The 27,928-nt window shown below is 61.0% G+C and overlaps 7 protein-coding genes across 7 annotated transcripts; all 7 read right to left on the reverse strand.

Annotated features, from left to right (window-relative positions):
* Window positions 1-1,181: 1,181 nt before the first annotated feature.
* On the reverse strand, window positions 1,182-5,681 carry LDBPK_060260 (5'-3' exonuclease, putative; the record flags this gene model as incomplete). Its single annotated transcript, XM_003858286.1, has 1 exon — window positions 1,182-5,681. One exon carries the CDS (start codon window positions 5,679-5,681, stop codon window positions 1,182-1,184), a length of 4,500 nt encoding a protein of 1,499 aa, XP_003858334.1.
* Window positions 5,682-8,046: 2,365 nt separating this feature from the next.
* Window positions 8,047-8,985, reverse strand: LDBPK_060270 (hypothetical protein, conserved; the record flags this gene model as incomplete). Its single annotated transcript, XM_003858287.1, has 1 exon — window positions 8,047-8,985. One exon carries the CDS (start codon window positions 8,983-8,985, stop codon window positions 8,047-8,049), a length of 939 nt encoding a protein of 312 aa, XP_003858335.1.
* Window positions 8,986-9,690: 705 nt separating this feature from the next.
* LDBPK_060280 (hypothetical protein, conserved) lies at window positions 9,691-12,258 on the reverse strand (the record flags this gene model as incomplete). The annotated part of the gene is made up of 1 exon (XM_003858288.1): window positions 9,691-12,258. One exon carries the CDS (start codon window positions 12,256-12,258, stop codon window positions 9,691-9,693), a length of 2,568 nt encoding a protein of 855 aa, XP_003858336.1.
* A 2,162-nt stretch (window positions 12,259-14,420) lies between these two features.
* Window positions 14,421-15,173, reverse strand: LDBPK_060290 (ribonuclease H1, putative; the record flags this gene model as incomplete). The annotated part of the gene is made up of 1 exon (XM_003858289.1): window positions 14,421-15,173. One exon carries the CDS (start codon window positions 15,171-15,173, stop codon window positions 14,421-14,423), a length of 753 nt encoding a protein of 250 aa, XP_003858337.1.
* A 2,275-nt stretch (window positions 15,174-17,448) lies between these two features.
* Window positions 17,449-17,958, reverse strand: LDBPK_060300 (MYND finger domain-like protein; the record flags this gene model as incomplete). The annotated part of the gene is made up of 1 exon (XM_003858290.1): window positions 17,449-17,958. The coding sequence occupies one exon, from the start codon at window positions 17,956-17,958 to the stop codon at window positions 17,449-17,451; it is 510 nt and encodes a 169-aa protein (XP_003858338.1).
* A 3,858-nt stretch (window positions 17,959-21,816) lies between these two features.
* On the reverse strand, window positions 21,817-23,850 carry LDBPK_060310 (folate/biopterin transporter, putative; the record flags this gene model as incomplete). The annotated part of the gene is made up of 1 exon (XM_003858291.1): window positions 21,817-23,850. One exon carries the CDS (start codon window positions 23,848-23,850, stop codon window positions 21,817-21,819), a length of 2,034 nt encoding a protein of 677 aa, XP_003858339.1.
* A 941-nt stretch (window positions 23,851-24,791) lies between these two features.
* LDBPK_060320 (hypothetical protein, conserved) lies at window positions 24,792-27,866 on the reverse strand (the record flags this gene model as incomplete). Its single annotated transcript, XM_003858292.1, has 1 exon — window positions 24,792-27,866. The coding sequence occupies one exon, from the start codon at window positions 27,864-27,866 to the stop codon at window positions 24,792-24,794; it is 3,075 nt and encodes a 1,024-aa protein (XP_003858340.1).
* Between the last annotated feature and the right edge of the window lie 62 nt (window positions 27,867-27,928).

The raw sequence follows: 27,928 nt of genomic DNA on the forward strand, positions 1-27,928 counted from the left end.
GAAAGGACAGGAGAGGGGCGACTTGGCGGCAACAGCTAAAGGTGCGTGAGTCTCGAGTCCCCTCTCCGGGTAGCGCTCTGATGGAGAAATGGCGGTCAGACATGCCCGAAAAGGTGCACGCACACGCACGTGGATGCAGCTCGCAGCAAAGGACTCCCACCCCACCCCTCCCCCCTCACTCCGGATACACCTTGACGAGGTACTACTTGTCCGTAGGCGTTGGGGGGTGTAGCTGGCATGTGAGAGCAATATAGTGGAGGGGATGGGCAAGGAAGACGAAGGGCAAGCGAAGGAGGCCACATCAACACGCACGCGCATGCAGCTCTGCCGCCGACCTCACCAGATCACACACGCGAGTGGCCTGTGATGGGTATGGTGTTGCTGCTGCTTCCCCATCCTTCGTCATGGCATTTCTGCTGCGTGTGTTAAGATAGAACAGTGACAAGGATGGAAGGGGGGAAGGAGGGCACAAGACGCCCGCGGCACGCCAACACATGAGCGCCCTCCTACAGACAACAACATACACAGAAAGAGCGCGCCCGTGCGCGCTTGAAAAGCAACCAGAGAAGTGTTGGAGGTGGTGACGAGAGGGAGAGGCTACAGACACGTCCTACGCGACTCACCATTACGGAGAGCGGAGAGCGGAGAGCGGAGAGGGAGGGCGAGGCCGCACAGGTACAACCCTCTTCCTTTCCTCTCACGTACCGCTATTATGGCTGCGCTCGCTCCGTTCGTTTCGCTGATCTCATCGTGTCATCGCAGAGCACCATCGCTCTCGCGGGAGGGAGCGATAGCATCAGGAGGCACGAGCGACGCTGATGCAACCACATGAGCACGTAAGCCGCACACGCGTACACTTCCTCGCTGTGTAGAGAAGACGATGGGGGCAGGCACACCGGCTAGGGGACGGAGGCAGGCAGAGGATGAGGGACGGGTGTGATGGTGCTGGTGCTAGTGGTGGTGGCACACGCACGGAAAACAACCATCATCGATCGAAGACAACAGAAAATGGGGGAAGGGGAGGGCGCTGGTGAGACACGGAAGACGGCAGACGCGACACAGCAAAACGAAACAACACTGATAGAGAAGCGCACACAGAGGCGATCATGCGCGTCGACGACAACAGTGGCACGCACCCACGCATACGCGCTGACTAGCGCGCGCGCATCCTTACGCAGCCTTCACAGGGGATTCGCATTCCCCTCCGCCTCCAGCTCGGCGAGGGTCTTGCGCACCGCCTCCGCCGTGAAGGTGTCCAGCCAGCTGCGGAACAGCGAGCCCGTGTTCGTGTACTTGATCTTGAACCGTCCACTGACGAAGTCGTCTGGGATGACGTGCAGGTCGCGCGACTTGCGGCGCGTGTTTGAGCCGGGGGAAGTCTCGTTCGACTCATTGCTTTGGCTTGGCGAGGCCACAGCTGTCGTCGCCGGCGGCGAAGCGGGCTGCATCGGGTGTTGGTGCTGCTGCGCAGACTTGGGGGCCGGGATGGTGATGCCGCTGAGCGCCGCCGCCGTTGTTGCCGCAACTGCACCCGACGCTGGAGCGTGGCCAGCCGGCGAGGCGACAGTGGCGGGCGAGCGCTGGGATGTGGAGGCCGGCAAGTGTTTGGCCAAGTCTTGAAGGCTGATCCCGCTGCTCCCTGGGGCAGCCGTGATTTTGAGGCTCGCGGGACTGCTGTGGGTCTCTCTGGTGATTGGCGTCACCGAAGACGTTGAGGACAAGTGGGCGGTGGCGGAGGCAGGGGTGGCGCGCTTGCCTAGTGTCGCTGGTGCCGGCGTCTGCTCCGTCGCAGCGGCACTGCGCGGCCGCGGCACAACGCTTGCACCGGCGCCTGCGGTGCTGCTATGGCTCGCACCAGAGTCGGCCGGCGCAGCGCGAGCCGCGGCACTTGTGGGGCTCTGAAACGCTGCAGGCAGCGATGGCGGCGACACCGTGGACTTGCCCGAGGGGTCCACGTGAATGCCGTTCGCCTGCAGGAGGAATTCCAGCTCCCGCAGCTTGGCCGACCCGTTCGTGGTGGCGGCCGCAGCGGCCCTCATGTCCGGCTGCGTCTGAGGTTGCAGCTGTGGCTGCGGCGCATCCGTCGACTTGAGTACAAGCAGCGCCGACAGCTTCGTGATGGCGGCGCGAGTGTCCTTGAGGCGGCCATCGAGTCGCGTGCCTCCCGTGAAGGGGGTATCGTAGACGACCTCTGCTTCCCTGCCGCTGGCCAGCAAGCGCACGATCGTGCCTTGCGTGCCGAAGGGAACAATGCCCGTAGCGCGGCAGTTCGCGACCCGCGAGCCCAGGTAGAAAGTCTGCTCCTGCGGCAGTGGTAGCGGCACGAGATGGCCGCAGCTGCTGCGCGTGACAGGAAAGTAGAGCTGATTGCGGCTTACCTGCCGCAACGAGAGCTCCTTGAAGCTGCGGTTCTGCTGCTCCTGCAGCGACGCCTCGAGCTGCTCGAGCAGCTGCTGCGGAAACGCCTCCTCCGTGGCCGTGATCATCGGCGTTTCGCGCAGCCCCGACTCGATTAAGAATGTCTCGATCTCCGTTAGCACGTCGTCGACATCCCTGTCGCGCCACTTGCCCGTCAGGAACCGCTGCGGCTCAACGCTGTTCGAGTTTACGCCGCCCGCCTCGATGTACTGGATGAGTGGGCGGAACCGCTTCACGTAGTCACGGATCAGCTCCTGCGCGTCGCGGGAGAAGTACCACGTGCCGCTGCCACCACGGTTGCTGCTCGAATTGCCCGTGAAGTCGCCCTTCTCGCCCATCTCCAAGTGGTAGCCAATGTCCTCCGTATCCTTTTCCATGCGGGCAAAGATGTCCTTGTTCCCAACGTACCACGGGTTCAGACTGTGCTGGACCAGCTTCGCGTACCCGACCTTGGCGATGCACCGCCCAGTGAACTTTAGACACAGCCCCAGCTCGCGAGAGCCAAACTGCGGCGACGTGACGATGGAGCTACAGATGCTAGTCAAGGTGTGCGGTAAAATGTCGAGACTGATCGCCACCTGCGGCAGCGCCGTCCAGTTGCGCTGTGCGGCAAACTGCAGCAGCTCCGCCGGCAGCCGCAGCGGCTCCTGAAACACCTTGAGGCGAACCGTCATCTGATCGCCCTGCTGCGTCGTCGTGTCGTGCTGGCCAGCCGTCACAACCGTGCCACAGCTGCCGTACACGTCCATCTGCGACTTCTTCGACTTGGGCTGAGGACCGATGTAGACGCAGCGGGCACCAAAGGCGCTGTCACCTTCGCTGCGGTCGCGCTCGACGTAACGGCTGTCCTCCTGCATGTCTATGTTATCCAAGGTGCAGATCAGCTGGATTGGGTAGCACGTCCAGGTGGTGGCGAAGTGTCGTTCAATGTGCCCCTTGCGCGTCACCTGCATTCCGTTGAAGCGGTGCACGTACACGAGAACTTCGACCTGCTCCACGGCGAGGCCCAGCTGCGACTTCATGAAGCGCGCGTGCGTGTCCGCCTCCTTCACGAAGGCAGTCGACTCTTCGCGGTTGTTCTTGTGCTCCTCGGTGCCGCTGAAGGTGCCCTCCTTGCTGTACGAAGCAGTGATGGACTTGTGCACATCCTTGAGGGAGGCAATGCGGGCACGCTTGTAGTGCGGGAAGCCGACGAGCACCTCCTTGCCGACGAGAGTCGCCACCTGGTCGACTGACTTGGCCTTGAAGAAGTCGCGCATCTGCAGGATGAGACTGTCGTTCTTGGTGGGACGGCCAAAGATCGACACGACCCCAGCCTCGAAGACCGGCTGGATTAGGTCGCGCTTCGACTGGAGGGTGCTGAAGCCCTCCAGCTGCCGCGTGCCAACGTGCACGCCAGGGCACAGCTGCGGAATGAACTTGTCGATGTGAGGGAACGCGTATGTCTCGCGCCTCACGAGGACATTCCGGAGAGAGCCGAACATCTCATCCTCCAGGTCGTACGGCGGCATCTTGCCGTCGTAGCAGAACCGCAGCGGGGGGCCATTCACGTTGTTCGCGGCGTCCTCGGGGCTGACGTTCTTCTGCACCGACTCGTAGGCGGCGAGCAGCGTGCGCTCGTCGATGAAGGGGATCAGCACAATGCCCTCCCACGGCGCGCGCGCGCCCTCGCGGTCAATAACGATGTGCTCGGGCAAGTACTTGGCGAGCGGGCTACTTGGGCTGCGCAGCAGGGGCCAGTAGGCCTTCGGCATGGACAGGTATGACATGGGCGGCAGCACGGCCAGCAGCTGCTGGTGCGGCTGGAAGGGCTTGCCGAGTTCGAACGAGACGCGGGCAGCGATAGCGGGGAGGTTCACCATGTCGCTCGCCATGGGTGCGTAGTAGTGCGGAAAGAACCACTTCCATGAAGGCACGCCTTGATAGTAGTAATGCATGACCCACATGAGCCCCTCCACGTAGTGCTCCCGCAGTCGTTGCATGTCTTCGCTGTTCGCGTCCCAGCCGCCAGCAAAGCCGTGCTTCTCGCCGTAGTAGCGCTGTTTGAACTCCAGGATCGACGTGATAGGTATTACGGAGGCGGTGTCCACCTCGTGGGTAGGGTCGCGGCGAGCGCGGTTCTTCTGGAACTCTGCCTCCTCCTGCTGACGTCGGCGCAGCGTCTCGAACTCGAGCTTGCCGACCTCGTTCAACCACACCTCGGCGTTGCGCCAGTCGATCTCGCCTTTGTGCGTCAGGTACTTGCTCTTGCTGAGCATGTTGTCCACGTAGATGTGCAGGAGCGCCGGTATGCTGCCATCGTTAATGCCGATGGTCGGCAGCGTCGGCAGAAAGTCGTTGCCGATAAAGAAGCACATGAAGACGAAGTCGTCGATCACTCGCTCAAAGTCGATACTCACGCTGCTCTTCGCCTTCGCCAGGTAGCCCTTCACCTCCAGCTGCAGGTAGTCGCGGAAGACGTTGATGTGCAGCAGCACGAACTCGTCCGCCTTGTGGTACGCCTTGTCCTTCACGAGGCCCTTCGCCTCATCCTCCTCCTGCCGCTCCCGCTCCTTGCGAGAGCCGGGGCCGAACGTGACCACCTCGCGCAGCAGCACAAAGTGCGGCTCGTGCGTGGCGAGCGCCAGCATGACGAGATCGGCGTCGAGGCCGTACATGCAGTGGGTCTCGTTGGGGTCGTAGTTCGGCTGCATCTTGCGCCGGCGAATAAAATCGACGATCTTGTGCTCACCCTCGCCGGGGCAATCGTGGCCGGAGAAGATGATCTGGCACCCCTGCCACGCCGGATCGGTGGACAGCTTCATGGTGATGAAGTACTGAAACTCCTTGCTCACGCGCACCATGAACGGGGTGCCGGGGGTGATGCAGTTGCTGTCGAACACGTCCTTTTCCTCCGGCACCTCCTCGCCCATCGCGAGCGCCTCCTCACGCGCGATCATCATCTCGTAACCGGCGCGGTAGCGGCGCTGGCGCTGCTGATTCATTTTCGCGCGCGGCGCGACACCATCGACGGCAAGCAGGAAGTACTTGCGCGGCTGGATAGCGTTGAAGAGTTTCTCCAGATAGACGAACATCGCCTGAATCATCTCCTTCTCTGTCGGACTGCGCCGCGTCGCGTCGACATCGTTCGGGTGCGTGCAGTTGTGGATGATACCATTGATATCGAGGTAGAGGTTGTCCACCGGCGGTGGCGAGTCCTTGAAGGGGGTGATGATGGAGGGGAAGCGCTCCGCCGCCCAGCGGAAGAACTTGGGAACACCCATGATGGCACCTGCTTCGGCGCGAAAAGAGCAGCAGCACCTAATTTAGATATCACGCACTGGTGTGCGTAGCCGCGAGTGCGGCGACAGTAGCTGATGGAGAACGAAAACGAGGGACAGCGAAAAAGGAGAAGCCCCCGCAAGGCTGCACGGAGATGGTGTATGCGTGTTAGCCCCTGTGCTCGTGTGCGTCTGTGCTTGCTTGCGTCAACGGCAACCCGCTGCAGTGGATGCTGTGGAGCGGTGGGATGGCGGGTATCTCTCTGTCTCCTCCTCTCCTTCTGGCTGGGGTGAGCACAGGAGAGGAACAAGTTAAAGCGGAAAAGAGGTGAGGAGCCCTGCAGACCGAGAAGCGAGAGAAGCGAAATCACACAAATGCCGAAGTCGAACTTGAATGGGCGCTTACCTGCGAAGAGGGAAGAGAGGGGTCACGCACACTCACGCACGTAAGCCTCCGCCAAGGCAACGCCAACAGCAACAACAACGAGCAAGAAGAAAGTACCGCTGTCGCCACCGCCCCCCCCATGTGTGTCAGCAGGGCGTTGTCGCACAACGTCAGTCACAACCACAGCAGTGCGCAACAACAACGCACGCACGCACAGAGCGAGAGAGAGAGAGACAGACAGTGATCACGGTCACGTGCGCATGTACTTTCCCATACACGCATGCACACACGCACACGCAGGGGCAGATGACGATGCGCGTGAGCAACACTTGGTGTGGCTGCCCTAAAACGTACTCGAGAACGTGTGTGTGTGTGTGTGTGTGTGTGTGTTTGTGTTCGGGTGGGAGGAGGCGTTGTGCTCAGATGTGTTGGCAAGACTCGTATCGATACCCTCCTCCAGAGCGGAGACACGCACACACACACAGAGAAAAAAGAGGTGAAGAGTCGGAGGATGGATCTTCGAAGACGCCCACACAAAGAAATGGACGAGGTGGCCGTCGAGAGAGAGAGAGAGGGCTTGGGGGCGGGGAGACGATCGTGAAGCTGAGAGAGAGAGACGGGGATGCCAACAGAGAGAAAGACAACAGAAGATGTATACGTATGTATGCGTGCACACTGTATCCGGCACACTCACGTGCGCGCGTGTGTGGAAGTGGGAGTGGGAGTAGTGGACGCACAAGCAGGAAACCGAGAGACACGCATGCAAGACGAAGGAAGGTGGTGGTGGTGATAGTGCGAATTAGCAGGCAGGGACGAGGAGGGATGCGTCATGACAGTGGTGGCGGCGCATGAGTCGATCGCGAGGCGTCCATTTAAGATGGGTGAGGCGGAGATTGCATCACGATGCCAGGCGTCACCGAGGGAAGTGACGCAATGAGAGGGTGGGAGGGGAGGCTGTGTAGCCGAGCACGTTGATGTTACCCAGCGTGGCATCGCCGCCTCTCCACAAAGTACACGCGCACGTATAGAGGGGAGGTACAGGGTAGCAGAGGGCCACCTCTACCCGCGTATACGTGTGCGTGTATGGGTGTGTCAGTCTGTGTGCATCCACCTAGGGGCACATGGACGGATACACACGCGCAGACACACAGACATCAGTCCGTCTCTCCAGTTGTTTCAACTCGGATGCTGCCATGTGCTTTCCCTGTTGCCTCCGTCATTGCTGCTGTTTGTGGATCTCGGAGGACAACTTTACATATACAGATACACACACATACAAAACACAAATGTATATGTATATGCTGCCTTGCTTAACGTCCCATGTCGACGCACATGCACGCGCGTGAAGACTTGGATCGCGTCTCTTTCTCCCGATCCCCATCTCTTAGACGCGTGTCGCTGGCGCACCTGTCTCTCTCTGCGGTCCACACACGCACACACGTCACGAAGAGGAAGACCGAGAAAGCGGCACGGCAACGGGGAGGGCGGCCAACGCGCGTGCTGCACGGGCGCGAAGAGCAGGCGATCTCCGGGGTGTAAAACGCATGAAAAAACGGGCGGGAAAAATACACAAGATGGAGAAGACCAAATAACGACTGTACATCAGCAAGCCAAGGAGGCTATCACCCCTTTCCCTCTCTTGCTGTGGGTGTGTGTGTGTGTGTGCACGCGCGCATGCGCTCCTGGCAGTACGAGTATGAAGAAGGAGAAGAGGCGACACGAGGTGACAGCGGCTGTGACGTCGCAGAGAAGTGAGAGACGAAGAAAGAGCAAACCGCGGCGGGAGGCGGCGGCGGTGCACACCGTACAACAGAGAAGGATCACAGCCTGTCTCATCCGTACACTCCTACACACAGAGAACAGCATCTACAAAGCCGAGCCGCGCAGACGCACACTCACGATCTGGGAGAGCGGGAGACACACACACATCCACAGGCGTCACACAATCGCCCACCTCTGCCTTTAACAGCCGAATACATACTCCTACGCCGTCTCTTCGTCGGCTGCTGGGGCGGCCGCGGCAGCGACGGTCTCGCTGTCCGCCACTCCCGTACAGCCGAAGCGCGGCTTGCAGGCGTGGCGGCGGCCAACGATGGAGGAGCTCGCCTTTGACGTACCAATCGGCGAGTAATCCTTCTTCACGAGACGGTTTCGGTGGTCGACCGTCGTCCCCTCGCACGCGAAGTCCATCGTGTGGTCGCCGACCTGAAACACTTCGTTGCAGTGGCAGTGGCGGCTGGCGTGCGAGGTCCCCGTCGCCTCCTCCGGGCGGAGGTACGAGCGCGGGCGGTAGTCGCAGCTGCTGTGCATGAAATTGCTCTGCACGTTGCGGACCCCGTGCGGCGGGTCCTGCGGATTCAGCAGGAACGTGTTGTAGCTGATCGGAGTGAAGTCATAGCCGGGCTGGCACAACACCGGCGGGGGGCAGTTCTTGTAGAGCTCCTCTGGAGCGAAGGTGCGTGGGATGGGCTTGCTGCTAAGGTGGTGGCCGCGCTTGTCCACCAGCGGGCGAAGGCGCGGTTGCTGCTGCGTGCGGCGCATCGTCGAGAGCGAGAGCGTCTCTGCCTTGAAGACATCATTTGGACTGTACGTCGTGGTGCTCTGAAGCGAGTCCATGACGGACGGCGCCACCCGCTCAAACTGCTCGTACCGGCCATCGGAGAAGTTGAGGCGGATCTTGATCGGTCCCCACGGCTTCGCGTTGGCCGTCTGCACCGCCGACACGGCATCCTTGTACGTGCACCCGTCTGGCAGGCTGAACGTCTTCCAGGTGGCGAGCGGGTGCGTGGCAAGGCCGCCGTTGTAGTTCGCCTCATCCGGGTTGTAGCCTTTGCGGCGCATGGTCGCCTTGCTCGGCAGGCTCAGCACCGCGTAGCTGGTCGGCACGGCGGCGCTGCTTGGCTCCCTGTATGTCGAGTCCATACCTAGGGGGAGAGGAAAGGAGCGGATGATGTGATGTGCACGTGTGCGCAGTTCGGTGCAGTGGGAAATGGTACAAAATACAAGCAAACGCGGAGACACGCAGAGGCGGAAGACGGGCGGGAAAGGGGAAGAGTTGTTACACGTGCCTGAAGACGCGCACGGCTATATAGATGTACGTATGTATGTGTGTGTGTGTGTGTGCGTGCGCGCGCGCGTTGATGGATGTGATTGCCGAAAGTGGCGAGAATCGACGGTGCATTCTTGGGCATGCACGGGCGTGAGTGCGTGTGGTAGGCGTTGATGAGCGATGGTGGTGTCATGCAAGCATCCGAATAAGAGTCAAAGGAGAAGGTCATCGTGGCCAATGATGGGGACAAGGAGTAGGCAGAGGTGTGCATATACACCCGAGGAGAGACCGAGAGAGAGGAAGAGATGGAGACGGCACACAGAGAAGGGGGTGGCAGGCGCCTCAATCTTTCCGTTCGCCCCCTCCCTCCTTGTGTGGATCACTGCGTAACACGTGCGGAGGGAGGTGATGAAGCCGCCGCCTCCCTCCCCCCCTTTCCTCTCCTCCCCTCTCCTCTATACACCGCTGGCAGTGTCACGGCCCGCAGCGAGCATAGGCGGCAACAGTTCTTTTTGGTTTTGCCGCCGTTGCCGATGATACGCTCACGCACACACAAAGAGGGACAGACACGGGCGTTCTCAGAAGATCCCGTCAATGTCGAATATGTGAAACGCGGCCGAGTCTGCAGCCGAGGCAGACACGTCCCCGCCACGACCAACGCGCGTGGCAGTCGCTCCGACAGACCCTGTCGTCATGTCCTCCTCGTCTTCCGCAAGCACGATGTTGTCCGCTGGACGACGACTCGCTGCGCGTGCCATGCCGCCGCGGGGAAGACGATTGGCAGGTGTCCTGGCTGCTGCAGCAGAAGCGCCGCCACCGCGTCCTCCCCGTCGTGCAGTTGTTCCCCTCCGCCTGCTAGATGCATGGTGCGCAACGGTGTCGAAGGTGTTAAAGGCAGGATTGGTCGTCTCCGCAACGCGACTCGCCAGCCCGCCGTTGCCCATCACCACCTGCTCTGGCACGACATTCTCGGCGTCCACCGTGGGCACGCGAGCTGTCAGCATGCTGGCCGCCAGCTGACGCCGAGGGCGGTGCTCCTCAAGCTCCACCAGTGGTTCAGGAGGAGGAAGTGCCTGCTTCACAAAGAGCTTCGCCCCGCGTGCAAACCCGACGGCGGCAGCGGCAGTCGCGCTCGCATCAGCGGAGGCGGCGCTGGCGTCCTCGAAGCAGGGATAGGGAGGCAAGGAGTAGGGCCCCACAAGCAACTCCACTGTGCGCACAGCGGCACTGCCGTTGGGCTTGTTGTCCGTTGAGAGCCCCGCGGGCAAGGGTGCAATGGTGGCGGGCCGCTCGAAGCTCACCCACCCGTCTACGTCCTCTTTGCGCGGCCTTCGATGGACACGAGTGTCGCGCATATCACCACGGCCCACGCCGGCGTCGCTGCCTTGCACCAGCTCTGGGAAGAGCGGCTGCGCATCAGTCCGGCGTCCCTCCTCATCACTGTCTTGCGTGTGCTCCTCCGCCGCCTCCTGCGCCGTGGCCGCGGGCGGGGTGGATACCAATGCCGTCGCCGCCGCCACGCGAGCCTCCACCTCCTCGAAGGTCTGCGGCATCTGCACATCGGCCGGGTAGGGGGGCAGCGGCAAGGGCCGCATTGTCACAATCGCCTCGATCAGCGTGCCGTACTCGACACTGCAGAGGCTCAGGCCGTGCCGCACAAAATCCACGCACCCCGGCCATGGCAGCAGCGGCTCTGTTTCGTTGAAGAGCAGGACATGCCGCTGATGGCGCACGAAAAATGACTGTAGTGCCTCAAGCGCCGCTCGCGAGGACGAGGTGGACGCGCAGAGCGGGGCTGAGAGGCCGCCAATACCGCCATCTTCCCACACCACACGGGCGCCAGTGCCGTCGAGGTAGCTCAGCACCTCCTCGTACAGCGGATACTGGAGGAGGACAAAGGTGATACCGCTAAGCAGCTCTCGGCGCTGCGGGTGTGGGGCGAAGTAGCGCAGGTGCGACGCCGCGGCAGCTGCAGCGGCTGACTCGCCTGCCACCGATGTCACCGTGGTGGAGAGGTGTGTGAGAGTGGACGCGGTCACCGAGGCGTCGCCCTCACAGGGGCGCGATTCGCCGGCTGACGGCCGCACGTGCGTCAGGAAGTCACGCCACCACGAAGACAGGGGCGGCAAGTAGCGCGACGGATCGGGCAGCGGAATCTGCGGCGAGGCGCGGTCACAAACGGCCATGAAGAAGTCGGGGGTGACGATAGGCACAGCCCTGCAGAGCATCGCGACGACCGCGGTCGAGGGCTGCACCGTGCTCGTCACCAGAAAGCTCACCGTGTTGTAGCAGCGTAAAACGCGTGAGGAGAGCGCTGCTTCGCCAGCAGCCGCAGCCGCAGCGGTCACGACAGTGGGAGACGGAGTCGCCGAAGGCGTGCCTGCAACCGCTGACCGCTGGCTCAGGGAAAGGCCGCTGCCGTCGATGCGCGAGCGTCCCACAGCGCTGCCTTGTGTCTCGGCCGCACTCAAGGCTTGGGTGCTGCCAGAGACGGTTTCCTGCCGCACACCGCAGCAGTGCAGCGCGTGCAACAGCTTTGGCTGCACCTCCGCGTCGACATCCTCGCACAGGGCCGACACGTCTAGCCACACTAGCTTCAGCGCAGCGCCATGATGGCCTAGGTAAATGGTGAACTGATGCCAGGAGGAGCGATGCACCGGCACATGGCAAGGGACTTGCTTGTTCAGATGCAGGGCAGGCTGGGGTGCCCCGCGGCCTGAGGTCGATCCGGAGCGCTGCCGCTTGCGGGCTGCCGCTGCTGCAGCGGCTGCGGCGGGGGCGTAGCAAAAGCCGAGAACACCCATCTCTGGAGCAGGTGACGTCGCAGCCCCGGCACCGCCGGCACGGCTATCACCTCCGTTATGTGGAGTGTCGTCGAGTGTCTCGGCGTCGTCGGCATCCTCTCCGCATGCTACGATGGCGGTGCCGTAGGTGGATGAGTCGAGCAGCGAAATGGGCTGTGGGGCCCACTCCTTGGCATCACGGGCCGCCGTGGACGACTGCAAGCCTACGGTGATGGTGAGGTGGGTGCGGCTGATGCTGCGGTCATCCTGAATGACGACGTGGCAGTTCGCCTTGCCGACTCGGTAGGACTCCCCGCCCACCAACCAAAAGTGCGGCGTGTCGTGAAAGAGGACGACCCACATCGGCGGGCGGGGACTGTGGCAGAAGCCAGAGAGGAGGGCAGCGCAGCTGCGCACAATCGGCAAAGAATGTAACGCAAGGGAGATGAAAGCCGTAGTCGATGCACCGCTCACTCACTCGGTCCTTCTCTGTATCGATGTAGGGGTGTCTGTGTGTACGTAGCGCTAGTGAAGGTCTATGAACGGGGGGAGGGGCCTAGTGCGTGTGCACACACACACACAGACGCAGACACTGGTGGACGCGTGTGCCGCACACTTCTGTGGTGGTGTCACTGCGTCAGCCTCCCTCTATGCGTGGGCGTGTGTCGATTGGGCTCCGCCCGGAAGCCGTGAGGAGCAGCTGCAGAGGATGAAAACCGAAAGACAATGGGAAGTTACCACTGCACCACGAAATGGACATGAAAACACAGGAGAGCGGAGGCGCAGGAGAAGACCGCGATGGGCAGATGGCGTGGGTGATATCGACGATGGTGCACACGCACCGGCGTAGACACCCTTCCTTCCCAGCCTTGGGTGCATTCGCAGCATCGCAGGAGGGGACAAGCACATGCACGTGTACAAGAGTCTGCCCAAGTCGTTCATTCGTGTGTGTTTGTGTATGTGTGGTTGTCTTTGAGCTTGCATGGAGCAGCTACACAGCAACAGCAGCAGCCAGAGAGCGGGGGGGGGGGGGGGGGGGTGCAGACCCTACTCCACTTTGTGGAGGGAGCTTCTCCAGCACTCTACCACCGAGACACGTCGAGCATTCGACCACGACTGAGGCAGCCTCTTCCTTCAGCGCACCTCAAAAGCCCCTCGCCCTCGACCACAGCAGCCAGATACTGTGCGCCGCCAGCAGCATCAAGATCGTCATCAGTACAGTGCCAATCACCTCGTAGCATCGTGTGAGAGGGTCCACTAGTTCGGCGGGGCACTCGGCCGCCGCAACGATGCAGTGGCCGCCGCGACAGGTGGCGTTCGAGCAGGTGAGCAACGCTGCGTCCAGTGCAGCAACAACCGCGGAGCTGAGAGGAGACCGCGCCCCTCTGCCCCCCACATCTGCTCTTGCGAAAGGGCTGGCGGCGGTGGGGGCGTAGCACCGAATCAAGGGCTTATGTGAGACAGGCTCAGCTGTTGCTGTCGTCGCGGCGACGGACTTCTCGCCAGCGCGGCAGTATACCCCACCGCTTTCGACACACTCACGGCAGGTGGGTCGGCTGCCGTAGAAGCACGTGTTGAGGTCGATGCACGGTGGTTGCCCCTCACACTTGCAGTCGCTCGCCGAGTAGCACCGCATCGTTGTCGGGCACCATCGCTGCGATGCGTTGATGGTGCACTCGCTACAGCTCGTGACGGTGTGCAGTGTCTGCAGGTCTCCTGAGACGGGAGCAGAGGAAGAGGATGACGACGATGTCCTAGACCTCTTTGCAACGGCCAAGCTGCCCGACTGCGTCAGCAACAGTGCCCCCAGAAGCAGCACATGCATCACCGGAATCAGCAGCCTCGAGAAGTTCGTCAACGGCGCCAGTGCCCGGCATCCACCTCCATGAGCCACGCAGGCCTCCCGTCTTACAGCAACGGGCAGTCGCCAACAGCTTCTACTAGCATGCATCGTGTACACGTCGAGGGGATAGCGATAGAAGCGTGTGCGTGTGTTTAGGTGGCTGCACCGCGTGGCACTCTCTCTGTCACCTATGACCTTGCGATATCGGCGCTGTGCCAGGTAGCCGTGTGCATGCGGGGTAACTTCGGACGGCGCGCCACGAAAGCGGAGTGGAGAAGCCGCGACCGACAGAGGAGCTGACGGCAAAGTAGCGAAGCACGCAGAGACGCAGGTCGAACAGCAGGATGCATGCGGTGCTGAAGAGTGGTGGGTAAGAGGAGTCGGAGGGGTGAGAAGGGCCGCTGCCGACTGTGATCAGCAAAGAGATGGTACGCGACGAGTGACCTCTCGGGGAGGGGGTGGCGCAGCGTCCGGCAAAGCATGGAAGAAGCGCCTCGGGTATGTCGCTGAGGGTGTGTGTGTGCTTGCAAGGAACGCTCGTGCGCAGCGAGCGGGGCGCCAACACAGGTGCGTGTTCTTGTGTAGTCGTTTGCGCATACATACAGCTGTTACCTCGCGTTCTCTGTGTCACGCATACGTCACGGGTACCTCTGCGTCTACGCACACGCACGCACGCACCGCGCTACGATCTGTGCAGTCGAGACCCCATCACCGCCAGCGAGTCAGCTATCTCGTTACCGTGAACCTTCGAGTGACCTCGCACGTGAATCAGCTCAACGCCCTCACTCTTGTCGTTCAGGGTGTTCTGGCACGTGTACCGTACCGGCTCTGCAAGGTCTGCCTCGTTGCGGTGCCCGTCACCCCATTGACGCGCGCGCTGCTGGTCGTGCTGCTGCCTCGCGTAAAGCGTGTTGTACCGGTCGCGCAGCCGGATCAGCTGCCTCCACAAGTCCTGGTTTTGCACCGGCTCATTCGTCGACAGCAAGAAGCCGTTCTGCACCCATTTCTTCGCGTACCGGGTGAGCCCGTCGATAACATAGCGGCTGTCTGTGTAGATAATGAGATGTGGCAGTGGTCGTGTGAGGTTGACGAGGGGCCACGCCGACGGGTCGACGAGGTGGGTCGCCTCCAGGGCATCTGCAGGGGCGCCAGCATCGACGAAAGCCTGAACAATCGCGTGTATGACGGCGCGCACCTCTCCACGGTTGTTCGTCTGCGACTCTGTCAGCGGCACCGGACACGAGAAGTTGCGCGGATCTGACATGGAGCCGTAGTAACCGCCGTATCCGGCCCGCGCATGGGAAGTTCCATTGTGGCTGCACGCACCGTCCACGTAAACCACCTCGAAAGCCCCAGGTGAGCTGGTCGTGGTGGTGGTGGCAAGCGGCTTCGAGGCTGTCGTCGAGGGAGTCGCTGCAGAGAGAGAGGTCGACATAGAGGACGATGCAGGAGGAGCGACGGCAATCTGTGCATGATCCGCGCGGCGCCGTCGTGCCTGCCGCGCTGCCACCGATTCTTCACCCGCCAAGAGGTCGTCCCTCGTCTCTCGCTTCAGCCTCCCCTTGAAATAGCTGCTTCCGAGTGCGGCATGGTCGCGACTGGGTGGATACGGGGAAGCGACACTGCTGCTGCTGGCGCCGCCAAGGCTCACGGCGGAGCCAGTGGAGGGCAAGGGATGAGCGGCCAAGAAGCTTCGGGCCTCGTCCAAAGTCCGGAAGCCCTTGTAGATGCTTCCTGGATACCCCGTCACCTGCTCAGAGCACTGAGCCCACGTTGAGTAGATGCCACGTGTTTTGCCGACGGCCACAGCGTAGAAGGACGGCTTCATGCGAAACGTAAAGGATACGCTGGTGTTATTAGCAGGAACGGCGGCGGCGGTGGCAATGCTTGCCGCTGGGAGAGGCTAAGGTGACGGACAAGAAGCTCTGCAGGCCTTCCAGCTTGCCTGACGCGACGATTGGATCGAAGCCAGTCTCCCCCCCGTCTCACGCTCAGATGCCTGCTTCACATGCGGCCTGCACGCCCTCGATGTCCCCTCCCGGCCTCCTCTAGTCTGCCCTGCCCAGGAGAGCCGCGCTGGGGTAGGAGGAGAGACCGAGTGACGAGGCAAGCGCACGATACGACACGGAGAAGCTGCAGTCGCGGCACGTGACGTAGTCTTTCGTGACCGGAGCCCCACGTGAGGAGAGCGATGAAAAGGGGAGGTGGGCACGCCAACAAAGAGCGAAAAGACCCATGCACAGCGTACGGCACTTTCCGAAGGGAAGACACGGCGGAGCCGGAGAGGGGGAAGGGGAGCGGGTTCTGAGGCGCTGTTTGGTACGGTGGCGATGAGCACCGAGGCAGTGGCAAGCCCAACGTTGAAACGGCAGAGTAGCACGATAAGCAAGACCAAAGAAAACGGCACTCTCTGCTCCGCGCTCGTACACATATGTGTTTATGTGTATGTGAACCTGTATCGCGCTGCTTGTACGAGAGGCAGCCGAAGAAGTCGCCGGGGGGAGGGAAGTGATGCGTACGTACTACGGGAAGGAGAGGAGGGGTGCAGCGGGTGTTGCTTAAGGCCTGTACTCCGTGAGGCGACTGGATCTTACTTTGCACCGCCCTCCCTCTTGGGCGCACTTGTGTTTTCTGTGATCGGCTTGCACTGCAGATTTGATGTGCACACGTAGCCCATCAGACGAAGGCGTGTGTGTGTGTGTGTGTGTGTGTGTGTGTGTGTCGATGATGTGTAGAGAGGGGGAAAGCGAAGTACATAGTGGATGGCGTAGCCAAGGAGGTTCTTGCGGCGCGAGGCATGCTCAGCGAAAGTAGAAAAACAAGAGCACATGTGCGCACACGCATGGAGACGTGCACGCCCAGATAGAGGGGGGGGGTGCATGCTGTTGCGGTGTAGTCCCCGCTCAATGGCTTTGCGCTAGAGCAGTGCACTACTCCTTACCATCCTAGGTCATCTGCCACCTGCTTCGCCTCCCCACACCATGTGTATGCTCGTGTGGCAAGACACTCAGAAGTGCGCTTAAACGAACCACAGCATCGTTCTCTCTTTCTCTGGCCTTCTTTGCTTGTTTTCTCGCTTCGGCGCATCCGCACGCGATCCGGTGCGCGATGCTGAACAACTGTCCAGTCCGTCTTCTTGTCTGCATGCAGCACACACACACACACACATAGGCGGCTTACGCCGCGATATGCAAGATGTATACGGCAGCGATAGATGAGCTGTGGAGTGATGATGAAGAACAGGGGCTGGAGAAGGAGAGGGAGGGAGGGAAGGGGGAGGAAGCAGAACGCGATTCATGTGATTGTCCCTCCCTCTCCCTATCCTCCTATCCCCCCTTCCCCCATGTCCGTCCGTCATCGCTGCTCAACCCCCTCCATCCGCCCTTTTCGAGGCTATGCACGTGTATTCTCATGTGCGGCTGGGCGAAAACGGCATGGGTGTACGTGTGTGACGCGCACTCTGCAGAAGCGAAAGCGGCACACACGTGCGCACACATGGAGACAGCAGACCCTCCGTGCGATGAGCGTGAGCGGGGGGGATGCAGTGGGTCGAAACAGTTAGCAGCAGCAGCAGCGCTGCGGCGTCGAGAGCAAGAAGCGGCAAGAAGAACCTGAAGGGGGCCACCAGAGAGAGGCGCGCGCGCGTGACGGTCGACACTGCCCGCGTCTACCTTTTCTATCCTCCCTTCTTCCTCTTCGTCATTCTTCACCTACCCGGGGGTACACACCTGCTTGTGCACCTTCCAGTCCGCCTTCTGGCACTCGACACTGCAATACTTGGCCACCTTGCACCGACTGCAGCGCTGAAGCGGTACTGACGTTGTCGCTGCGCCCCGCGCCCCCTTGTGACAATGAAAGCAGCCGTTGGGGCTCGGCATCCCCTGTGCTGTGGTGGCATCCTCCATGTCCATCAAGTACCGCGACTTGGCTACTACCTCGCAGTTGGCGGAGTTGCACACCGGCTGCGGCAGGTCCTCCACGCGTGGAGGAAAGGTCTCGGCAAAGAGCATCGTGTGGTGAATCAGTCGTGTCGCAGGTGCTGCCTTGCACACGCAGCAGAGCGCATCCTCGTCCGTCAGCTGCTCGAGAATGGTGGAGCTGACCTCCTCGATGGCTTCGTTAACGTCGAGCTCGTACGTCTCCTGCGTGAGCTTGTTGATGTTGGTGGAAAACTGAAACTCCTTCTCCCCCACGGCGGCGTGGTAGATGTGAAGCACCATCGGAAGGCGCGGTAGGCTAGCACGAAACCTGGAAAAAGGATGACGTTGACACCTGTGTTGTTATATGTGTGTGCGTGTGGGTGTGGGGGTGTGTGTGGGTGTTGCGAAGAATGACGCAGAGGAAAAGGAGGAGAGACAAGAGTGGCAGCAGATCAGCAGGGGTCTGGTCGACTCATGGAAGGCATGGCAACATACACTCCTTCACTGGCGAAGGACATCGGCAGCTCTCTCAGACAATGCGGGAGAGAGAGCGTGCAGAAGAGGGGAAGGCCATGAAAAAGGGGGTGGAACAGCGCTGGTATTGGCGGCAAGCACACATCCAGAAGAAAGGGCGAAATGGACCTGAGTCACACCTGCACGTGTACCCCGTCCAGCACCGAGCTGAGGAGGAGCTGCTTTGTTTCTCGTTTTCCTTTGAAGTTTCTCCCCGTAGACTCCTGGAGTCGTGGGTGTGGATGGTCGATGCCTCTCTCTCTTTAGTCACCCTTCTTCTACCTCCCCGCTTGCAGGCGCGCGCGTGGGCAGGGGCAGGGTGTGGGGAGGTAGCAACCAAAAAAAAATGCTATCGGGTGCAACGGAGGAGAGGCACACACACAGACACACGTCACACACGGACAGATGAAGCAGGTAGACAGGCACAGAGGCACAGCGCATAGACATATAAGTGGTAGGCCGTTGATGATGGTGTTCCGTAGGAAGACAAGCACAAAAAGCGTAAAGCGAGAAGATGCGACAACGGGGGAAGCAAGACGTACGCGCAGTGCGTGTGCCAAGGTGGTGGAGGCCAACGAAGAGCACGAGATCGAAAGGCGCGTATAAAGAGGGAGAAGGAGGTGGGAGAGGGGCCTGTATTGATGCGGATGCGACTACCCTTCCCCATACGTATCTATGCATACACACATACATGCGTACGCAGAGAGAGAGAGACGCGCCGTAGAAGGGAGGAGCAAGAGAAGAGAGAAAGACATGAGAGAAGGCAAGAGAAGAGAAGCGACAAGCCGTTGAAGGCAACAGAGGTGCTTACGATGCTAACCGTGACGATTAACGCCCGGCACACACACGGGCACACGCATACGCATATGTAATAGAATGTGAGAGTAACCCTCATCCTAGCTTGTCCGCGTGTGTGTGCGCGATGGGGTGTCGCTGTGTCGAGAGCGGAGGAGGAGAACATTGGAGGGAGAAACAGCAGCAAAGAGGAGGAGTGTGTGTGGGGGGGGGGGGGCAAGAGAGCGCGCCTAAGATGGCACAATGCCTGCGCGCGTCTGAGTCTCTTGCTGCCAGCTCTTCCCTATCAGCGAGTTGCATTCATGCAACTGCAACGAAGGCCCGAGCCGTCTCTGCGTCCCCCCTCCCCTCTTCAGCTCCCCCCCCCTTCCCTTGTTCGTCCGCCTCTCACGCATTCCCTCTCTCCGACAGCACCCACACACACGCACCCGTGGACAGGCGCTGAGACAAGCCCACCGCGACCGCCAGCACCATCACCATAAGCAGCCGGTGGCCTTCGAACAAGACAACAAGGGAAAAAGGGGGCAAGAAAAACGGAGACACACGCCACACACGTCAATGTATATTAGAGGGGAGTACAAGAGGGAGGGAGGCGAATTTTTTTTCTGTTCGACGTGTACAACACACGCACTCCCCCGCCTGATGCCGCAGTCACCGCACCCCCTGAAATCAGGGTCGCGTATCTGCTCTCCGTGGGGGGAGGCGCTCCCGGTGTCCGCAGGACAGGTCTGGACTGGCGGTATGCCGAAGAGACGTGCGGTCATGATGGCATTGGTACCAGCTCACTACGGAATCGTGTCGCTGACTCCACAAAGATCAACACACTCACACGCCTTTGACAGGCGTGTGGGTGCAGAAGGTGGAGTGCCCCATGCCGCCACGGGCTCCTGGCAGCGTCCGCCTGTCGAGAAAGGTGAGGGCAAGACATCCAGAGACGCCTCCCCTGGCGATATCGACGGAAACGACAAAATGAAGACAGCGAGCCACCCCTTCCCTAGACTCCCATGCGAAGAGACGCTGCACCATACTGTGGAATGCCGCGACTTTAAGCGAGCCAGGTCGAAGCATGGCACACAGGCAGGATGCAGTGCCTCAGAGGGCCCTGACCCGAGGCTGGCCAACATTCTCCCTGAGGATCATCTCGCATGCACCTAGACCACCCCCTACCACCCGCACGACGCCCGCCACCGCTTTCCGCCATCGAGCAGGACCCTGCACGAGACCCGCCTGAATCGGAACGCGCAGTGCAGCCAGGTCACCCTCTGGCGCCCCTCGCACAACACGTATGCGAAGAAGGGACGAGAGGAGCACGCTAGACGCATAAACCGATGCAACGGCGGACAGCTCGTCCTAGATGAGAGGGACGTAGCCGCAGTGCCACATAGTTGAGCTGTAGTTTTGTGTGTGTGTGTGCAAACTTATCGGCTTGCTCGTGGTGGAATGCCGCGTTGAAGCAGGAAAGAGACGCGCCCTTCGTTCGGCGCAGGGGGTGGGTGGGTGCGAAGAAGTGCACAAGTCAGTCATGCGTCGTTCCGTCTAACGAGCAAGCAACGAAACGGAGAAGCGACCGGTACATGCGTGCGTATGCATGTTCGTGGGGGTGATGGGATGGAAAGATGAAAAGGAGAGTCGTAAAATAAGAAAACAAGCAGTCGTCATCGGCGGAAGAAAGCACAGAGAGAGAGGCGCACACGCACACACACACACACACCTGCGTGCACACCGTACAGAGAGAAGAGAAACAGCACTAGAGGCTGAACAAGAAAAAGGGTGAAAACAACGAAGAAAAAGATGAGGGAGGGAGGAAAGGGTGCAGTGGCGGTGGTGATACCGGTGATCGCTGCAGCTGCTGCGGTGTTACTGCTGGTCACCTCTTGCCTAGTGGGTTTTCGAGAGTGAGTGAGCGTGTGTAGGTGTATTCTACGTAACGCGCTCAATCATGGTGCATACACACGCCCCTCTATCATTCTCATGTGGGCTTCCCTCTTGCCTCGTGAGACGCAGTGGCCCTCCTCCCCTCACCTTCCCCCTCCTCTTGTTGCTTTCAAAAGGGAAACCAGGGCCGCTGCGTTCGCTGTGCCGACGACGGTCGGGAGGAGGGAGTCGCCATCGAACGGATGACGAAAAGGCACACGTTGCGGCAGAGTTTCGATTCGGTACACCCAATGCACCCGCCTGCCGCGACTGCGGCTGCCGTTGCTCCTCCATAGAAGCGGACTGGCTTTGCTGCGACCATTCGGCTCCTGTCGCTGGCGCACGGCTGTGACGACGACGACCACATTCGTGAGTTCCCCCTTTAGCGGCCACAAGAGCATGAAAAGAAGACGTTCGGAGGCACGCAACTTCGTCTGCCCGGGCGTGGTGAGTGCGAGGGGAGGGGAGGGGATTGGGGCGAAGGGAGTGGGAGGAGAGGAAGTGTCCTGAAAACGGAAAAAAAATTGAAGCTTCGGTGCGCTGACGCGCATAGATAAAAAAAAAGAGGAGGAGGGAGTGTATGCGTGTGTGTGTTTGTGTGTGTGTGTGCGTGCGTCTGACGCGATAGACAGAGGCACAGACAGACGGGCAGACGGTGGTCTTTTACGGGCTGTCGAGGATGGCGGTCGCTGTGAGGGAGAAGAAGGCGGAAGTGGAAACAGACCGTCGTCACACTCGGCACCTTCACTTCTTGCGCTAGCCAAACCCTCTACCAGCCCCATCGCTCACCCACATATTCATTCCCACCGTAGCTACCCTCGCGTCTTCTCACCAATGCCGCTGTGTGTGTGCAGGGGGGGGGAGAGGGGGAGAGAAGGAAGTGGGATGTCTGCAAGTGGCCGCTCACTCTTTCAGTCGCCCTCGCACACTCACCCTTTATGGAGGCAACTCGTTAATCGGCTCCCCAGGCTCGCGGCGCTGCTTGCGGTGCAGCGACCGCGCCTTTTGCTCGATGATGTTGCCGTTGACGTCGATGTCGTCGCAGATGCGCGCGGCCGGCACCAGCACAAAGCTCAGCGGCACAATCAGCATCGGCAGCAGGATGTGACCAATCAAGAGCAGCATCGGCACATTCGAGAAGTCGCACGCGCCCTTCGTCGTGATGGGCCACTTAAACTCCATCAGCAGGGAGCCCACCGTGTTGGACATGGAGGCGCCCAGGTTGCCGAAGCCGGCAACCAGCGCGTACACCATGCTCTCGGAGCCGCGTGGGCAGATGCGGGACAGCAATATCACCGTTGGCATCCAGGCGAGGTAGTAGCTCACCTCGTACACAATGGCGTCGCCGAAGAGGTACATGGCGTGATCCGGGATGCCAATGTATAGGTTCCAGCGCTTCACGATGATGATGTCGAAGGCGGAGGCGAGCACCTGGATGAAGTACGTGAACATGAGCGTGAAGCGGAGGCTGTGCTTCGAGAAAAGGTACGGGAACGCAGCGACAGCCGCGATACCAGCCAGGTTGCCAATAACGGCACCGATCGTGTTGTAGAAGACGTATGAGAAGTGCGGGCCCTCCGGGTAGCACTCCTTCGATGCCATGTAGAAGCTGTCCAGCGCGCCGGGTAGCTGCAGGTACAGAAAGGCGTAACTGAAGAAGTATATGCTCACCTTGGCGATGAGAAACGGCAGGGCCCAAAAGGCGCAAGCCCCACACGCCAACACCACTGCGATGCAGGAGTACAGCAGTTGCCAGCGCGTGCCCAGGATGGTGACGCACATCATGGTGATCACCGAGCACGCCATCAGTGAGCTGTACACAAAGATGCGCCAGTTGCGCATGCAGACGCCCTTGTTGATCTCCACGATGCCGCCGCAGCAGCTCACAATGTTCAGCGCGGGGGCCTCGTCCTCGGCCGTCTCCCCGCCGTCGTGCAGCGTGTCAAGCGCGAAGTCGCCGTTCAGCTCCCCCTCAGCGTTGTAATAGGCAGCCGCCTCCGCCGACACGGGCTTATCGAGTCCGGAGTCCGCCTTGCCGTCCTCCTCCTTGCCGCTGCCCGTGGCCCGGAACGACGACACCAGCTGGCGCTCCCGCAGCGCGCGGTTCAGTTCCCTCTTCAGTGTCAGAGCATCTGCCAGCTGCTCCTCGCGGTTCGTCCCCTCGCCATACCAGTTCCACACAAAGAAGAGAGCGCTGAGGAGCTGCGTCGCAGCGGCAATGAACAGGCCCACCTGAGGTAGTTCCTTGTCCGAAAGCGGTCCCTGGATAACGGCACCGACGATGGTCGCCGACAGGATGAACCACCAGATCCAGCTGATGAGGGAGGGGCCCGACGCGGGGCGACGGCGCATGAGGCGGCTGTAGTGGCCCTCAGAGAGAATATCCACGTTCGCGATGCAGAAGCTCGTGAGAAAGATGAAGCCGGCAGCGATGTCAGCGCTGGACTCCTTCTTCGGCAGGCAGCCGTACCCTACAGTGAGGGCGGCGCCAACGATGCAGGCCGCCGCGCAGTACCAGCGCTTCGTGTAGCCGAAAATCGCCAGCGAGTCGGACGTCATGGCGGCAAAGGCCTTGATGGAGAAGCCCAGCTTGGCAATGCTGGCCAGGCGCTGGTAACGCACCCCCGACACGCCGAAGCGGGAGGTGAACATAGAGAAACACGCGTAGTTGATCAGGCTGTACCCGACACCCTTATTCAGGAAGTACACGAGGCCCAGAGAGAAGGTGCACCGAGGGCCGTAGCCCTGGCAACTCTTGCCAAAGATCGGGATGCGCTCCAGGCACGGCATCTTTTCGAACAGCGCGCGTGCATCGGGGTGGACGTAGTGGCCCTCCTCCCCGGCAGCCTCATCGGGTTTGTCATCAGCCTGATTCACATTGTCGATGTCATCGATCGCAGAGAGGTTTACGCGAAGGCGGCTGTTAAACTCATTGTCCTTCTCGCGGTCTTCTCGGTAGTTGGCCGCCATGGCTGCAGGCTTGTTGAGCTCGGGAAAGAGAAAAGGGCGGCGAGGGGGAGAGGGAGGATGCCGCGTGCGTGAGAATCGGTGTTGGTGGGGGGGGGGGGGGAAGTACAGAGACACACAAACTGGTGTGTGGCGAGTGGGAAGGGATCAGCGATCGCGACAACAAGAAAGGGAGCAGAACCCCGAAAAAGCGAAGAAGGACCGAGAGCGAAGAACACCGGAGATCAGGTAGGCGAAGGAAGGGTGAGAAGCAGAGAAACAAGGAGGAGACAATTGCGTGGAGGGACAGCGGTGGGCGAATGGAAGAGGTAGAGGGGGAACTTGATGCGCGGGAAGCGGGGAGCGGGGGGAGGGGACGACCTGAGTGCAGAGAATGTCTCTCCTCAGAGCCGCCTCTACCCACTCAGCCCTCGCCACCCCCCCCTCCTCTGTGTCCGTGCAAAGCCGATGGCAGAAGGAGAGACGTACGCATACGTGGGAAGAGCAAAGGGCTTTGTGTAAGTGCACAAACACCGAAAAAACGGGGTGGGAGGGGGGAGGGGTATGCGCGTCTTTCACCAGAAGCGCGCCGCCCTCGGAATTACGTCAAGAGTGACGAGTATCGTGTCGCCCAACTTGCTATTCTTTCGCCGTCGCTTCGGCCCCAAAGCGCGGCGCAAGCGCGGATATGGGGGGAGGTGCTCCTTGCCCCACTTGCTGAGCTCGCCCCGTACGTGCACGAGAAAGAGAAGGTGGTGTGTGTGCGGTGTGTGTGCGGTGTGTGTGTGTGTGTGTGTGTGTGTCTTGAGGTGGCGGCTGGACCTCGATAATCACTCTGCAGCACCGACGCACACGCACAGAGAGAGGGAGAGATGGAGCAGCGCAGAAGCCAGCAAAGAGAAAAATTGCCGTGCGAGCAAACGGAACAGAGCTGGCGAATCACCCGCGCTCGCGGTCTGCACGCGCTAGCCCGGGTACTGCTCCGCAAACTCCATCACGGAGGAAACAAACGTGGCGTACTCCACAGAGGCGTCATCCGCCGTACCACGCAGCGAGTCCAGCAGCGACGCACCCTGAGTGGGCAGGCTATGGCCGCTGTGGTGGTGTTTGCACCAGGCAACCACACGGCGACACAACTCTCGGGTGGCACGGACCCTAGTAACACCATGTCTCTCCAGCACGCAGTTCACCGCCTCGGCGCACATGCCGTACGTGACTCGGCTCTCCTCCCACACCGACGAGTCAAGGTGCGAGCTGTAGGCAGTGCCGTGGTCCGATGTCGGGTTGCTGCGACGTTGCACCTGCCCTCGTCGCCTATGGCGACGTCGCATGTTCGACTCCTCCACGAGGAGGAGGAACATGAGAAGCAGGTCCCGCGCATGCGGCCGCACTGCCTCGCACACGTCCAGCACCAGACTCAGTCGTGCTCGCTCTTCCTCCGCTGCAAGTCGCTGCCCCCGCAGCTGCTCCTGCATCGCCACGTAGTCCGCCGCCGGCGCGATGAGCCGGGCGGAGCGCACGCTCACTCGCGCATCGGCGTACTCGTGTGACGTCGTAGTGCACCTGCTGCTGCTTGGAGAGCGCATCTGTCGCGCGAGCAGCGTGTGCAGGGCGTTCCTCCGCTCTCGCTGCAGCGTGAGCGAGCTGCGCTCATCAAACCGAGTGGCGGAGCTCGACGACAACGGAGTGGCTTGAACACGCTCAACGGAATTGTTGACATGGCGTGATTTACGGAAGGACAGCGTGGAGTTCCGACCGCCTCGCACCTCGGCTCCTTCGCAAGGCACATCAATGATCCGCGGTGGAGGGTGGAAGCCGCGGCCAGGTGCCGGCGCCTCCTGGACAGATTCGACCAGGTACCGCACGTCGTGCAGACTCGGAGTTGAGGTTTGTGGGAGGTCGTCATCAAAGCCAGTAGCACGATATGCCTCGCGTGATGGCTGGTGAGTGTACGTCCGAGGCAACCATTCCCGCGGCACCGTCTGAACCGCTTCACGCTCGAGATGGCTGGTCTGTGGCAACCATGAAGCCTCTCCTCGCGGCCAGGCCCAATCCTCTTCTGCGCCTTCCCCCTCCACCTGCAGTTGCTCCACATCCTGCGAGGCCGCACACCCTTCTCTGCCCTTCTTTGAGAACGCTGCAGCTGACGCAGTGGCACCAATCGCGCTGGATTTGAAGAAGGGCTGACACGGCGGCACTCGGTGACGAGGGCGGGCCTCAGGGGGAGCACTTGCGCCGCGGCTGGCACAAATCGGCTCTACAGAGTACCCGCACAAGATGAGAGACTCATCCTGCCGGCTGGGCTCCAGCTCCTCGGTTTGCACGCTGAAGTCGATCAAGTCCGGCACCGCGTCTACCTCCTCCTCCTCCTCCCATGTCTTGGGAGGTAACAGAGAAGGCGAGGCATCGAGGTCGTGGTGGTGCGGCTCCGGCTCCGGGTGCTGGTAGGCCACTGTAGCTGGGTCGCCCCCAATGAACTGTGCGTCTGTCAGTGAGACCAGTGGGCTGCCGGAGCGAGCGACTGGGCAGGTGCGGCCGTGGAGCACGCCCGGGCTCGGCGTGGGTGAACAGTTCGAGGCGTCACGACCACAACGACCGCCTTGCCCTCCACCTCTCAGCAACAGCACCCCCTCCACTGAGACGGACGAAGAGTAAGAGAGGTCGGATCTGTCACCCGTCTCCTTGTAAACGCTGGTGTGGAGACCAGCTGTCACGGTATCCTCCCCATCGCCCTCGTCGTCATCCATCATTGTGTCGTCCACAAGAATGGTCCGCGTTGGGGTCGGGTAGTGGCCTGTGCACTGAAGAATCAGTGGTACCCCGCGCGGCGGACGGTCTCGCACCACACGCGTCCGTGGACCCATCAGCGCCGTGGTCTCGAGGGCTGGGAGCATCGTGGGCGTGCGAGTGTCTTTTCCACGTGGCTGCTGCGCTGCGGGCGGCGTCGCCGTCACGGTAATAGGGCGTGGGGGCGGCGAGTTGGCGGCAGCACTGGTGTCATCGGGCGAGAACGAGACGCGAGCGTCACAGTCGCGCGGAGCCACGCGTGGGGGTGTTGTCGGTGTAGCCGCAGAGGCCCTCTTTCCTCCGTCGCAGCCTTTGTGGTTGCCGTTCGTCAGCACATCTGTGAGTGGCAGCACGTGCACTGCATCGATAGTGGCCAGAGTGGACGCGCGAGAAGACGAGGCATAGTTCGTTCGTCGGTATCCACGTGCGCCTTGATCAGCCATGCAGGAAGCAGCACCGTTCAGCTCTGACACTGGTGGCGGCGACGGTGCCGCTGTGCCCCCGCGCTCCATGACCGAAGAAGATCCTCCGTGGTAGGGCAGTGCGTCGGTCCGCCGCTCGAAGCGACTCTCGGACGTGCGAGCAGGGGTGTGTGGTAGCACTTGGCGCCGAATGAGCACGTCTTCCGGCAGCTGTGGCTTCTTGGGGTGAACCGCAGCTGCATCCTTGGAGTACGGTGTGGACAGGGCACGCAGCGGGTCGAGCCAGCTGTTTCTGCGCCCTCCCCCACTCTTCAGGGGTGGGGAGGGCCCTATAATCTTAGCCGAATGGCCAGCAGCGTCCAGTGTTAGCGCAGGCGCCGGGAAGGAATCTTTTCTATGGCTCACCATGATGGACTCATAGTCGACATCGCACAAGCCGTCTGCATCCCCCTCCGCAACAACGTCCGTCACCACCTGCGCGCCGTTGTCATCGCTACAGAGGTGCGGAAGCAGTTTTCGACTGCATGCATCGCCCTCTTTCTCGACCTCACTGCCAAGTGGCGGTGGAGGCGGCAGCGCTGCCTGTTCATCGCGCCTCGCTTCTCCTGCGTAGTCACTGAAGTACGATGCGTCCACGTCTCTTCTCACCTCCTCCACATCAGTCGAGCCGTCGTGCTGAGGGGGGCTGGCCTCCACCTCAAGGTCCGGCGCTCTCTCATCGTCACTGCTGCAATGATCAGTCGAAATTGTAGACGCGTACAACTCTTCCGCATCGGCCTCATTAGTAGACACGTGATATGCAGCGATGCGCATACACTGACTGGCGGGCATGGCATGTCAATGTCGCTGTCACACAGCACTGTAGAGATGGAAGAAACTGAGTCAACACGTGG

The sequence above is a fragment of the Leishmania donovani genome, chromosome 6, assembly GCF_000227135.1.
Source record: "Leishmania donovani BPK282A1 complete genome, chromosome 6".
Taxonomy (NCBI): Eukaryota; Euglenozoa; class Kinetoplastea; order Trypanosomatida; family Trypanosomatidae; genus Leishmania; species Leishmania donovani.